Genomic DNA, 14,561 nt, shown 5'->3' with positions numbered 1-14,561 from the left:
CACAATCCTTAGTATCATGAAGTTAGGTAGATTTATGGTATGTAAGATTCTATCATTATAAACCTGAAAAGGATCAAATCTATCATCTTTTTCCTATGATTACAGGGTCATCTTCAATATGTATGTAGATGGCTCAGTGGTAGAACGTTCACCTCTGGTGCATGGAGTCCCTAGTTCAATCCCAGCTCGCATCAAATGAATTTTGTGGTGCGTAGGTTTTCTCGAGGTTCTCCCGTTTCCTTCCACCTTCTTCATTCTAACATTTCAATCATTTTTCATCATCATCGTCTCCTTTAGCCTAGCCGAAATAATCGTGGGACGTAAAACTCAAAGAATATGCTGTACTTCAATATGCCTTTAGATTACTCCTGTATACGAGTAAATATAGTGAATATTATTCATTATTCTAGCATTCTCGTGAAAATAGGTTGTGATATTTACGGATACATTATGATACTGAAACAGGAAAATTCATGTATTTTATGTTAGTGTTTTGGTCGTAATACTATAAATCCCTTGTATAGTAGTCTCAAAGAGTGCTGAATTTTGAAAATCAGTGGGAATGCTCTCATTGCTCATAACTGAGGGATCTCGGGGTTGAAATACCAGTCAGTCCTTAGCAAGGAGTCTGGAATCCTGTCCTCGGAAACTCTAAAAAAAAATACCCTCCTGAAAATGTACTTTTAGATCATTTCAGATGAAAATTAGATCGTAAGTGTTTGTTTTCGGTTTTTTTTCCTTTTTTTAATAGTGAAAAATATGTATTCTTAAATAAGAGTATGGCTGCGTAACTAGGGAGATTCTAGGTTTCTAACTCCCAATCTAAGTTTTCGTCACGCCATTCTGAACGCCGATCGCTTGTGATATAAGAATTATTGAAAAAATTCGGCTCAAAATAGCACAGAGAAACGTTTGTTAAATTTGACACGTAAAAAATTCTCAAGGCCATAATTTCGGAATTTTACGTGTGAATTTTCTATTTTCTTCTCTTTTTTGTGTTGATGCTGAGGACCCTCACGAAAATTCTGGGGATGCTCGAGCTCGAGAGCCCCTGATAACGTCATTTATAACGTATTTACTCGGTAAGATTTAATAAAAATGTTAAAAAGTAATAATGAGAGTTATGGTCACTACTGCTGATCCCACCAAGTTTTAGTTGTTCTTCAAAAAGAAATAGGCCAATTCGTGTGATGAGAAAGAACATTGCGAGTGAAAGTCCAAATAATACACAGAATACGGAAGCATTCCTTTGAAAGATATGGAAACATTTTGAGCGAGATTACAACTTTGTTGTAATAAAAATTTGTTGTAATTTGTCAAATAATACAAATTATTTGTTACATTAAGATTGATGTCAAATTTGTCCAGTTTTGTTGTAAGTTTGATGTCAGATTTGTCCAGTTTCTTCCACTGAAGTCTGATCTTCCTTCACAATATCGATATTATGAACTTTATAAAAGTGATATCAGTTTAGTGATTACATAGTATATCGTGACCTTTTCAACAAGTTTGACTGATACATTCTTCGTTATATATATATGCATTTACCTATTAACGAGACGATGCAGACCAAAACTAATTTTCAATTTGAAATATTAAAATTAATACCAAGGAAAGGAATATTTGAAAATGTGTCAACCAAGTCCTAGATTAAAATATATTACTCCGAAATTCCTACGAAACAGAGTCAGGATTAGTATTATCATTGTTACCCACTAGAGTAGATTTGGGACTGTCCCGTCTCGAAAATATGATGTAAAATTGCTGTCTCGTCTTGTCGGCAACGCTAGCGAAGGATGTTGGCCGCGAGATTCGAACGTGAAACCTGACTGCAAAGCATTAATAGTAACTACTTCTTCACGCTTGGTCTTCACATCATTTTAAGATTAAATTTTGTGCTCCATTACCTCAAGTCAAACATAAATCTAATTATGAAAGATATCTCCCGCAGCTGAGCTTACCTGAGGCAAATGGAAGTGTACTCGTTACCGCGAGACCTTATCAAATTATTAAGATTATTTAGAATAATTGTTTTCATAGACAATTGTGTCTCAATCTAGTGTCTTTTTGGATCAAAAGATCCAATATATTTCAGGTAAAAATTTTCTTTTAGGCCTTATATCTCGAGAGCTACATATGGTGTAGCCACACCCAAACTAACAATTTACTCAGTATGATGTGCTTATTCCGTAAACAATACGAAAACTCGTTCAAAAATTTTCTGGTCCCTGATTTAAAAAAATCAATATATTTCAGTCAATCAAACATTTTTTGTACGCCACATATTTTGAGAACTAGTGTAGTCAAACCAAAACTAACAATTTACTCAGTATGATGTGCTTATTCCACAAAAAAATATGAAAACTCGATTTAGGGGCCGTTCAAAAATTTTGACATCTGATTCAAAAACTTCAACATATTTCATTCAATCAAACATTATATTTTGAGAATTACATATAGACCTAATGTAGCCAAACCAAAACTAACAATTTACTCAGTACGATGTCCTTATTCCGTAAAAAATACAAAAACTCGTTCAAAAATTTTGTGGCCCCTGATCCAAAAACTTCAATATATTTCAGTCAATCAAACATTTTCTTGTACGCCCCATATTTTGAGAACTACATATAGTGTAGCCAAACCAAAACTAACAATTTACTCAATATGATGAGCTTATTCCACAAAAAATGGTAACTCGATTTAGGGGCCGTTCAAAAAAGTTGTGGCCCCTGATCCAAAAAAAATCAATATATTTCAATCAAACATTTTCTTGTACGCATCATATTTTGAGAACAACATATTGTGTAGCCAAACCAAGACTAACAATTTACTCAGTATGATATACTTATTCCGTAAAAGAAAAAAAAATATGAAAATACGATTTAGGGGCGTTCAAAAATGTGGCCCCTGACTCAATAAATTCAATATATTTCATTCAAACGGTTCCCGGCGGGAGCTCATGTGGTTCGGATTCCACGTTAATCAGTAGGTCCACGTCTCATATAGCCTCGCTGCTGAACGGGACGTAAAACTCAAAATCAATCAATCAATCAATTTCATTCAAACATTTTCTTGTACGCCCCATATTTTGAGAACTGCATACAGTGTAACCAAACCAAAACTAACAATTTACTTACAGTTAGTATGGTTTGCTTATTCCGTAAAAAATATGAAAACTCGATTTAGGGACTGTTCAAAAATTTTGTGGCCCTGATCCACAAAATTCAATATATTTCATTCAAACAAGCATTTTCTTGTACGCCTTATATCTGGAGAACAATATATTGTGTAGACAAACCCAAACTTTCACTTAAATCAGTATGATGTGCTTATTCCGTAAGAAATACGAAAATCCGATTTAGAGGCCGTTAGAAACTTTTGTGACCCCTAATCCAAAAACTAATTACTGGTCAAGATCTATCTTTTGATGCATTTTTTGGATCACCCCTAAAATTCTTGCTCAAGATCGCAATGTATTGATCTTTTTTTAAAAAAAAATCATTCCTAAAATTCTTGTCTACTATGCGCATTATCTGAAAACTGTGAAACTTCATAGTTACTTAATGCAGTTCTTTCATAAATACCAATAAACTATAAAAAAAATACTTAATTTTTAACTTTTTCTTTCTTTTTATTCAACAGAAATTTAACTGGAAATCCTTGCTTCGAACTCCAATGACTCAGTGTCAGTCTCTATATCAATATTATGTGGAAAAGGGTGAAAAAACTTCTAGTGTTTGCCGACCAGGTCCGGCAGAAGTTGATCACACGAAGAAGCAACAAATCCGTTACAAGGAGATTATTCTGGAATCGTCTAGGGGTGATCAAGTGCGCCGTATTCCGGAGAAGTCATCCTCTGCTTCCACTACGCCGCCCAAATCATCAACCACTACACACTCTCGTAGAAAGAAACATTCCAAAGAAGTTCGCAAGAAACATTCTGACTCGGAAGTAATGCGAGGAAAGAAGGTCAGTGGGCAGATGGTGGTAGTAGACAACAGAAAGACATCCTTACCTTCTGATCTGCTGTCATTAGTCAATTTCTATGAAGAAGTCAAGCACCAAACGATTGGTGAGATTCTACGAGAAAGGCCATCGCTTGGGATCAAATCTGCTAACAGTATTAATCATAGGTAAGTTCAAGTTCAATTGTGATTATTTATGCACTTTTAGTTGCGACAGTTAAGGTTAATCATATCTCAAACTTTAATTCACTCCAGTATAAAATAGGTAAATTCCATTTTAAAAAATCCTTATATATAAGTCCAAGGATAAATCATAAGTCATGCAATATTTCCACAACCTAAAACGCAGGCGCATGTATACGCCGTGAGCGACTGTAAGTACAAGGTCAAACTGGCCCAAGAGCTAGTGTGGTCAGCGGAATATTTAATACAGAGGCCGCATCCGTCAGTAGCTTCAGTCAGTTTCTAGTGACAAAGACGATGAGTGTTCAACGACGTCTGATAACGTGAACTGTTATTGTATTTTATGAGTTCGAACTTGGACATAACGCTACAGCAGCAAGCCAAAACATTTGTCATGCGAAAGAGGAAAGTGCAGTGAACCACAGCACAGCAATTTGTTGATTTCAGAAATTTCGCGCAGGCTACAAAAATATAGAAGATCAATTGGCCCAGGATAACATATTTTGAGGTCATACGACATGCAATTTAGTGAAGACCATCCACAAGCTCACTATTATTGTTAATCCATCTCGGCATGCCCCAGTTTATTGTAGTGGTCACCTTCACGAACTCGGGAAAATCACGAAGAGCTCCTACATTGTGCCACAAAAGTTAACACCGGCTTAGGTTCAGAGGAGAGTGGATGTGTGTTGACAACTGCTGTAAAATCCGTGTGATGTGCGTTTCCTGAAAAGAACTGTCATTATAACAAAAAATGGGTGTTGTTCCGAAATCCGAATGTTCGTAACTAGTGGTTAAGCAAGGGCCAACTTAGAGAATCTGTCGCAAACAGTGCTGTTTCGAGCATAAAGTCCTGTTCTGTCTCTCTGTATGCTGGAACTACGAGGGAATACATAAACCACTTTGAGTTCATTTCTAACGGTCGTACCATCAATGCCGACCTTCATTCTGAACAGTTGGAACGGATGTATGCCAAAAAATATCTTGTTGGTGAACCAAAAGCGTGTTCTGCTGCAACAGGATAACGCAAAACCTCAAAACGGGCTCCCATTTGACTCCCGTAGGTACACCCCCTGCTTGTAATCTTCATTTCATTAACTATAATTGTGATTAGTATTTTCTGATGAGATCATGAGTTCGAGATGAAAATATACATTTTACGTCTGTCCGATGTGAGTTGCTAAGCGTTTCTTTCCATTCCTGATTTCTTGTCGAAGTTAGAAATGTTATATCTTTTCCCGCGGCATGTCGCTGCGGTGGCGACGATTTATGACCGGCCCAATCCAAGCTCAGATTTCGTTCTTTTCAAAAGAACAATAAGAGGAATCAGTATTTGGACATCATTTGCTTCATTCTAACATTCCCTGTCAAGCAATATACATACAAAGGCAGTCTAGAAAATACCAGACGTGTTGGCCTATCGGGGCGGTGAGTGGGACTCGAGTTGATATCTTGGTGTCAAAACATTGACACACTCAGTACTTCTTCAGCTATGGTAGCGTGACGATTGTAACGCTCTTACTGTGCTTTCTGTGACGAGTTACAATCCGCGCTACAATAAAAAACCCCACCTCTTGTCAAGTGCGTTTTATGATTAGGTTTATGTTGAAAAAAAAAACAGGCCAATTGAAATCCATCACCAACTGTGTGAAGTGTACGAACATCGAATAATAAGTAAGGCAATGATGCATTGATTTTAAAAACGTTCACGATGAGTGCCGTAATGGTAAACTTAGCCTCATGACTGATGAACTGGTGAGGCAAATCGACAACAAAATTTCTGCAATTTGTCATTTCACAATTACGGAACTTGCTGAACATTTTCCCCAAATTTTATGGAGTTTGGTACATAAATTCTGGTGGAAAAAGCTTGGTTACCACAAATTTTGTGCTAGGTGGGTTCCGAAAACCCTAACAGAAGACCACCAAAAACATCACTGACTTTCCTCGCAGATTACGCTACCAATGGGATGTTCGAACGTATCGTCACTCGGAACGAGACTTGTGTGAAGCATGTCAATTGCGAAACAAAATACCACTCGATGGAATAGGACACACACCAGTGGCGGCCGGTGGATTGTGGTTTCGGGTGTTGCAGTACGAGCGATAAGAGACAGAAGATATAAAGTTGACTCATTGACTAATCAGCATAACTTTAGATGCAAATGCTATGTGACATGTTAAATTAAATAAAATTCTGTTTTTTTTAATAAAAAAGTGCAGAACATTTTATCCGATTAATCACCTTAGTTAATTAGTAAGTTCATTCTCCTCTCCTTGATTGGAGCAAATCTGTCTAATACATGCTGGTTGAACTCTGGTATTCTTATTGTCAGGTCTTTTTCGATGGAAAGCATAACCAATGGTGACAACCTTTCCTGGGACATTCAATTCCTTGAAAGTGTCAATTCTTTCTCATGTGGAAAAAAACTTTTCGTTTTTCGCTGACGCCATAAGTACTGTTCATATTAATTTCAAAGCTTTGTAGATTTACTAAATACTTTTTCTAGATTATTGCGAACGATTCATTCTAGCAAACTCAGTCCTTGACAGTGATCCGAATTCCTCTTCAGCGTTGACTGAAGAGAGTTCGTAGCAGAGATTAGTGTTATAAAAAAATGTACATTGAACACACTTTAGTCACAGTTTACCCAGGAAAATTTAAAATAAATTGAGGAAATGTTTCTGGTGCAAACAACACTACTGCATAAGATATCCTGTAAATTTAAACTGGATTTTTTTTTTCGAACACTCTCCTGAATTGCCCTTTCCTTGTTTTGTCTAAGCCTTAATTCCAAATTTTTCCTCAGTTGAAAGCTGGTCAATGTTTTTTGTAAGTTGTTTACAGAAGTCATGGTATACAATTCATTCAGAATTTGTAGGTTATTTACAGAATTAAAGCACACACAATAAAATTAAACCTAATAATTAAAAACCAAAACAGCTGATACAAAATAGGTACTGGTATATGAATTCCGAATGTCACATATTCATATATCAACACACATACATGTGCGTAAAAGAAAAACTACATTCCAAATCATCCGTCTTGCTTGTTACGCAATGCACGATGAACACAATATACTTCCACATGAGGCGAAACAATGCCTACCAATGTGATATGTTCTGGAAAGGAAACCTCGAAACCCGCCAGATGAAGGATTAGCATGTAACAGAAGCCAAAAAAATCAAAGAACATCAAAACTAACAGCACTGCCAGTTCTACACCCAGAAATGTTAACTGGGAGGGGTCCAAAGTATTTGAGGGAGATGCAATACGTCTACATAATATGGAACCTGTCTTATACTGTACCCGAAAAGACGATAAGTAATTCTTACTTACTGTCACCTATATTTTTAGAAAAAATGATAGAACGATTATTTTTATAAGAAAAGAATAATACATGATGAGGCGTAAAATAAAATATTTAGCCTACATCAATCGTTCCGGTGTTAGAAAAGTATAGTTTATTAAGAAAGTCTACAAATGTTAGTCAAGTTTCGAAATTTTTGGGATGTCCGGACCCGGTGGACCCCCTCGTGGCTACGCTCCTGAACATTGCTAATTAGTCCCAAATTCAATGTGGCGTTCCCCATCATACAGTTTTATGTGGAAATTACCAAGAGTATAAAATATACTTATTTTATAAAAGAAATATGTTTATACTAAAATACTATCCACAGAGGGGGGGGGGGAGCGATTCTACATACTGACTTATTAGTATTTGATTCACAAATTACTGTAGAAGAAGCCTTCATTATCAATATAAGCTAAGAATTAACTTGTAAATGTGGGTCTACTTTCATTTGTTTTCTCCTCTACTAGATATTTTCTTTCTTTCTTATTTTGTAATTTTGCTATCACTTTTTTTAATTGTCATTATATTGATTTGCTTCAGTATGGTCCCGTAATTTAAAAATATAAACGCATAAAAACAAATTCCATTTGTTAATTGCTAGTGAAAGAAAATTCAGAAATCTTATTTAGCGTGAAAAACCTTCTCGTTCACTGAAAATCGTGCTGTGTTGCAGAAGCACTGCAACGACCAGTCCCTTTAACTTCTGAGATAGGGGAAAGGAGACTTAACATTTGCTCCAATTCCCGCGCTGAAGGAATCTGGTCGTTGCATGCTCGCTGCAACACAATGTAAATTAGAGACTCTGTGACGGATTATTTTTCGCTTTTTAAAATGGATTAACGGAACGGACAGTTACAGAAGTAAAAAGTATGTTATTTAAAGTGTATATATGCAAGTATTAAAAAGTATTTTTCTGTTCTTTACTACTATTGATAATAATATTTTTTTCTTGAAATACTTTGGTCGTTGCGCAACGCTGCAACACTAACATTAACCGCCACTGACACACACATTCTCCTAAGAAACAAAGGAAGTGTTTGCAAACGCTGTCAGCAAGAAAGATCATGGCTACTGTGTTATGGGACGCTCAGGGAGTGCTTCTCGTTGATTTACTTGAACATGGCACAACAATTACCTCATAGAGGTATTGTGAAACACTGAGAAAGTTAAGGCGCGCGATTCAAAACAAGCGCCGGGGAAAACTTAGCGCGGTGTTGTTTTTTCACGACAACGCACGTTCACACACGGCCAAGCGTGCCCGAGAGCTCTTGAATGATTTTGGATGGGAGATGTTCGATCACCCACCATACAGCCCGGATTTGGAGCCGAGTGACTACCACCTCTTCCTAACGATAAAGACATGGCTCGCTTCACAACACTTTGATACTGGCGCTGAACTGTACGCCGATGTAAGCCAGTGGTTGAAATCGCAGGCGGTAGAATTCTACCGCGACGGTATTGAAAAACTTGTGCTAGGCATGATAAGTGCCTTAATTTGCATGGGTATTATGTGGAAGAATATAGCTTCATAGTGTACCTTTCAAATGTATATAATACAATTTTGTTTCTTCATTCTGTTACTTTTTTTTTATTATTTCAAAACGTCTGTTACTTCCTGGATAGTCCTCGTATAATATATATAAAGTGCGACGTACTACAACTTATATTCGAACAACACGTATAAGACGTTTGAAATGCAAAGTGCGATGCGAACAGCTAACGAAGGGCATGACAGTGAAGGGGCAGTTACAAGAGAAGAGAATCGTGTTTGTTAGAATTACATTACCAGAGTCAGACATACAGCACTCCCTATGTGTATCTCGATGTTTCGTCGTTTTCGGCTGTCCGGGTTACTCTGAGTCATGAGTCTGCCTAGTCAGACCAGGTCATTCCTGGTTATGGGTCTGCCGGGTTACCGGATCTGTGGGTCATGAGTAGGCTCCGGATTCTTAGGTTCGAACCTATTTTATTCCTGTACAGTGAATGCAAAAAATTCGTGTTTTCTTTACATTTCAAGTTGCTATAAGTAGAACTATATTAGTTTTATAGGACCTAAAATGTCCTAATTGGGGGGTTAGGACCTAAAAAGCCCTAAATTAGCTTTTAGAACCTATAACGTCCTAAATGATTCTTTATAGTTATTTTTAACTTGAAAAATACTTTCAAACACGTAGTCAATCGTCAACGACATAATTTCATCTGTAAAGAAGGTTTTCTTGAAAGCTCCTAACAGAGTGGCTACCTTCAAGGATATGCTTCCAAACACACCACTGCCACCACAGCCCGTTATGTCCCATTGGGGAACATGGCTCTCAGCAGCACTGTACTATGCAGATAATTTTGAAAGCATTGTTCAGGTCATCGATTCGCTCGACGAGATTGAAGCCGCTTCAATCACGTCTGCAAAAAAAACACTGAAGTTACAGTTTGTTGTACAACAACTAAGTTACATTAAAGCCAACTTTTCTCATCTGCCTCAAGCCATCACTGAATTGGAGAAGAAGTCTCTTCCACTAACAGAAGCTCTTCAAATTCTTCAAGAAGTGAAAGAGAAAAAAGTACCTGGGGAAGTTGGAACAAAAATTGCGGACAAGTTGGAGGCGGTTTTGAAACGCAGTCCTGATTTCACAGATACAACTAGTGGGCCAAATTCTTCGAGGAGACAATGTCCAAGAAAATTTGCTATGGAATCCCGAGGAATTAGCCAGTATGAAATATGCGCCTCTTACATCGTGTGACGTGGAACGCAGTTTTTCTGCATTCAAGAGAATTTTGTCAGACGACAGGAAGAAGTTCACAACAGAAAATCTTGCCAAATATTTTGTTGTTCAGTGCCATTACAGAGAGTGAAGTGACCACTTTTTGAGCTATAGAAAACATGAAAAGTGCCGGAAAAACAATATTTGAACATTCGTATTTCCTCAGTGTATCGTTAGAAAAGTGAAGTGATATTTGTGGTGTTGTATAAAATTTCAAATATAAGAAAACTGACAAAAACTACTACTACTACTACTACTATAGTACGACAGGCCATACATATGTTAAACTATATTTCAGCTATCAAAAAAAGTCCAAGGTAAGAAGAGTTTTATTATTTTTATTACGCAAAAGACTGGTTAGCATAAAGCTTACTAAATTAAGGTTACCATTTAAGTATGAAATAGGTAACAAAGTGTTTAAAGTGTAGTAATATTCCGTTTTCAGTAATATAACGCTAAAAATCCTAAACCGTGTTTTTAAAAACCTATAAAATCCTAAAATGCACTTTTTAAAATCCTAATTTGAATTTTTTGGGATCTAAAAATCCGAAGCCTAGTCATGAGTCTAACTGCTTCCGTGTTACAGGTCACAAAGTTCGTGACACATTCTATTACAGCTCAGTTAAATGATGATTTAAAGTAAAAACGAAAATAATACATAGAATAAAAAGAGTGGGAGAAAGTGAGAGATTCTCGAGTAATCCCATCAACATAATGTTATCTACAATTGGACTGAACCAAAATTTTCCAAACTGGAGGTAGATATTCAATTAAACTGGTTTGCATCCAAATGTTTTTTTTTTTTAAATAATAATCTACGCATATGGGTGAATTAAATACAACTACACAAAGATTATAAAATTTGGGAATTTTGAGGAGCTCTGATCCCAATATCCCTCATTCAGCACGGTATTGCTGTATTGTAGTCTCAATAATAAATCACAATCTACACACTTCCTGTCACGCGTGTTGTCATAATCCAGTATTTTGTAAACACAGTTGTTAGCTAACCACTTTACGCTTAAACAAAATCAATATTTTTTTTATTTAAAAAGGAATTAATCAATACGAACACCTAGCAACACTTACATTCCTTTATATTATCTAAACAAACGAAATATACGTTAGTTCATCTGTTGCTGTTCGATATATGTGATTATTATCTTAACAGCCAGAGTTGAATGACCTACTAAAAAGAGAGAAGAGTCGGGTTTTATTCCCTTATTGATGTAGGTAAGTGACTTCCGTTATGCAGTCCATTACAATACTACGAAGGATACAGACAAAGGGGGAAGGGGGAAAGGAGTAAGCTCCAACCTCTCTCCACTCGTACAACCTGATAATTATTTATGACCAAAGATTACACACCCACCTACAACCAAAAGATCTACAAGTATTTGCGTGTAGTGAGAGTAAAAGAGAGAGAAAATAATGGGAACTGTTGCCCATGCGTGTGCTCCTTTGTTGCCGGAAGTATGCGATATAAAGAGCGTCCTTAATATTTGATTGTGCGAACAAGAACATTAAAGATGAACCTCCATTCGTTACCGCGTCGATAATGTCTCTGTACGAAAGGCAATCTTTCCTTAACAAAACAAAAGAAGGTTCATCCTTTTAATTCCGTTATTGTCATTAGCAGAATTAAAGCGAAAAAAAAAAGATAAAGGAAAACAAAGAATGGGCGTCTTTAAACAAACTGAAGAATAATCACAATGAAATGTAAAGTTGTTTGTTTTTGTTTCGCTAGCCAATCAATTAGTGTGCTTTTTTTCCATAAGCTTCTTTTCCATAAAACCTTTCCACAAAAATTAAGACTTCTATTTAGCAAAGAATTTCGAATGACCCGTTGTTGTTAACTCAAAGCGGATAATTTTATGGAAGTGTTTTCCACCTTGTTTAAGGAGGAGGTGTTAAAAATTAATGTGTACGAGGGAGGAGTTGTGAGGTTTTCGTCCTATGTACAAGTAGAGACAGTAAACTTAACTTTTACGACTTGAATTGATGTAATACACTGCTGTTTATGAAAATTACAACACCGACAAGAGAAAGACACGTGTGAATTGAAAGATTTTTATTTTACCAGATATTCTTTACATGTCTGTAAAGAATTTTGAGATTGTGCGACCAGTGATGGCAACAGCTTTAATTTCTTGAGGGGGCAAGCGGAAGGGCAAAGATATTTTTGAAGGGAGTTTATTATTATTATTATTATTATTATTATTATTATTATTATTATTATTATTATTATTATTATTATTATTATTGAAATTAAGTTTTATATTACTTGATCTACATTATAATACATGTCTGGAGGGGAAACGATGTTACCGGGGGCGCCCACTTCCTTGCCTCCCTTTAGCGTCGTTATTGTGTACAGTATTGTAATTTCAGGATTTGCCAGGGGAACAAAATTGTCAGTTGATAAGTTTCATGTTTTTTATTAGCATACTAGTATACAATTTAATAAAAAAGCATGTGTTTCTGAAACCAGGGGCGGATCCAGGACCGACTTCTGGGGGGGACGGTGGGTTGTTATACTGCTACTTTTAAGGGCTTCAAACTTTGGGATGGGTTTTGTTTATATATATAAAATAAGAAAGTTTCCTCTTCTGGGGGGGGGCGATTGCCCCCCTGGATCCGCCCCTGTCTGGAACTAAGGGATCTCCTCTATCCTCCTCAAATGACGGCCCTGTGTACAATACACTGAGAAAAATCCATTATCCGGACAGCGGTATATTGTACAAATACAAGGATTCGTTATGTTTACTAAGGAAATCTGTACGGAGCGTACTTTATCCATATGCTACACAGGTATTGCCTTTTACCCGCTTAGATGTTACATTATGCTACTGCAGGATATCTGACATCTAACAATCTTCTGTATATTACATACGTATACGTATGTTTCATACGTCAGCTATATATTATATACGTCCATCTGTGTGTGAGATCCTGACCGCCTATAGACACTCTTTCTTTCGCCATGGCTCACGTCATTGAACTACCGTCTTTTGCTTGCGAAACGAGGTTGTTTACAAACGGAAAAGAAGAGAGGAAGGAAACAAAAGCCTGGGTAAGTACAATAGTTAACTATTATTTTAGTTAAATATTCCATTAATTATATATTCTTTTAGTGTAACTTGCTTTAATATAGTACTAACTAAGTAATGCAGTTTATGACAATTCTTACTATTGTAACTCGTTAATGATTGAGGAGAATGAAATGGGTGAATCTGAATTTTGAGAAATCTTTGAATATTAATGTTTTGAAACATTTTACATTTCAAGGTAGCAAAATGAATGTTATGTGTTTATTCATTCCGTTTTATATGTGACGATTTATTACTTGGTGCAGATTTACTACAGGACTGCTTAACATAATTGCTAATAAACCGTTTTCAGCGCGAAAATTTCCTTGTGTAGTGAAGATGTAGGATTTAGATTTCTGGGCTTTCGGCATCAATGGCCTTGCTACCCCATCACATATGAGGGATGACTTTCCTCGGCGAGTACACTATCCGGGGAAAGGAAGGGAAGAAAGGATTGGGGAAGGAAGAAAACGGCCTGGGACCTATATGTTAGGTACCACTGCGGCATTTGCCTGCTGTGAATGAGGAAAACCCAAGGAAACCTCATTCAGGATGGCTGGACTTAAAATCTTTTGATACTTTTTCACCGAGTTCTCCCCCGGGATCGAACCCGGAACCGTTCGCACCGAAGGCGAGAGCGCTAGCGACTACCCTACGCGGGGCCACTTGTGTAGTCTAGAAAACTCATTTTTACTAGGATATTTGCAAGATTTTTTTTTCTTCTAGTTTAACGCCCCATGATTGTACATCAATGTAAGAGAGAAGGTGACAATGAGATACATGATAATGGTGGAATCAAGAAAATGTAAGGAAACTGGAAAGTCTTAAGAATAACCACACCTACAGTGTTCACCAAAAGGCTATTTGTCGGGAGCAGGAATCGAACCAGGGACCTAACGCGTCAGAGGTAAGCGCTATACTACAAAGCTTTCTTTTGTTTAAAGAACTTGTTTACATTGAAATATATATATTTTACGAAGATATTGACATATTTTACAGCCTCACTGAAATTAACAAAAAAAAGTAGTCAGGGAGAGTTTACTTGTCAGATTTTTATTTTTTAATTTAATTTATTTTTATTTTTATTTATTTTTGCTTTGTTATGTTCCCTAGTTAATTAATGTTTGGGTTACTGAAAATTAAAACCTTTTTAGTATTACTGTTATGTCATCACTTTGGAACCAAAAAAGTTAGATTTTTTTTCTT

General features: G+C 36.5%; 1 protein-coding gene across 1 annotated transcript in view; it reads left to right on the top strand.

The window, feature by feature from the left end:
- The window catches only part of LOC145689642 (uncharacterized), a 97,072-nt gene that overhangs the window by 55,548 nt on the left and 26,963 nt on the right, over positions 1-14,561 (top strand). The window contains exon 2 of the mRNA XM_081763833.1: positions 3,643-4,133. Within this exon, the coding sequence (XP_081619959.1) occupies positions 3,676-4,133 (458 nt within the window). The 5' untranslated portion in view covers positions 3,643-3,675. The remainder of the gene's footprint in view (positions 1-3,642; positions 4,134-14,561) is intronic.

The sequence above is a fragment of the Thermobia domestica genome, chromosome 1 (genome assembly GCF_964235325.1).
Source record: "Thermobia domestica chromosome 1, izTheDome1.hap1.1, whole genome shotgun sequence".
NCBI classification, from domain to species: Eukaryota; Metazoa; Arthropoda; class Insecta; order Zygentoma; family Lepismatidae; genus Thermobia; species Thermobia domestica.
Note: the sequence above shows the minus strand (reverse complement) of the source record. Positions and strands in the feature narration are given on the sequence as shown.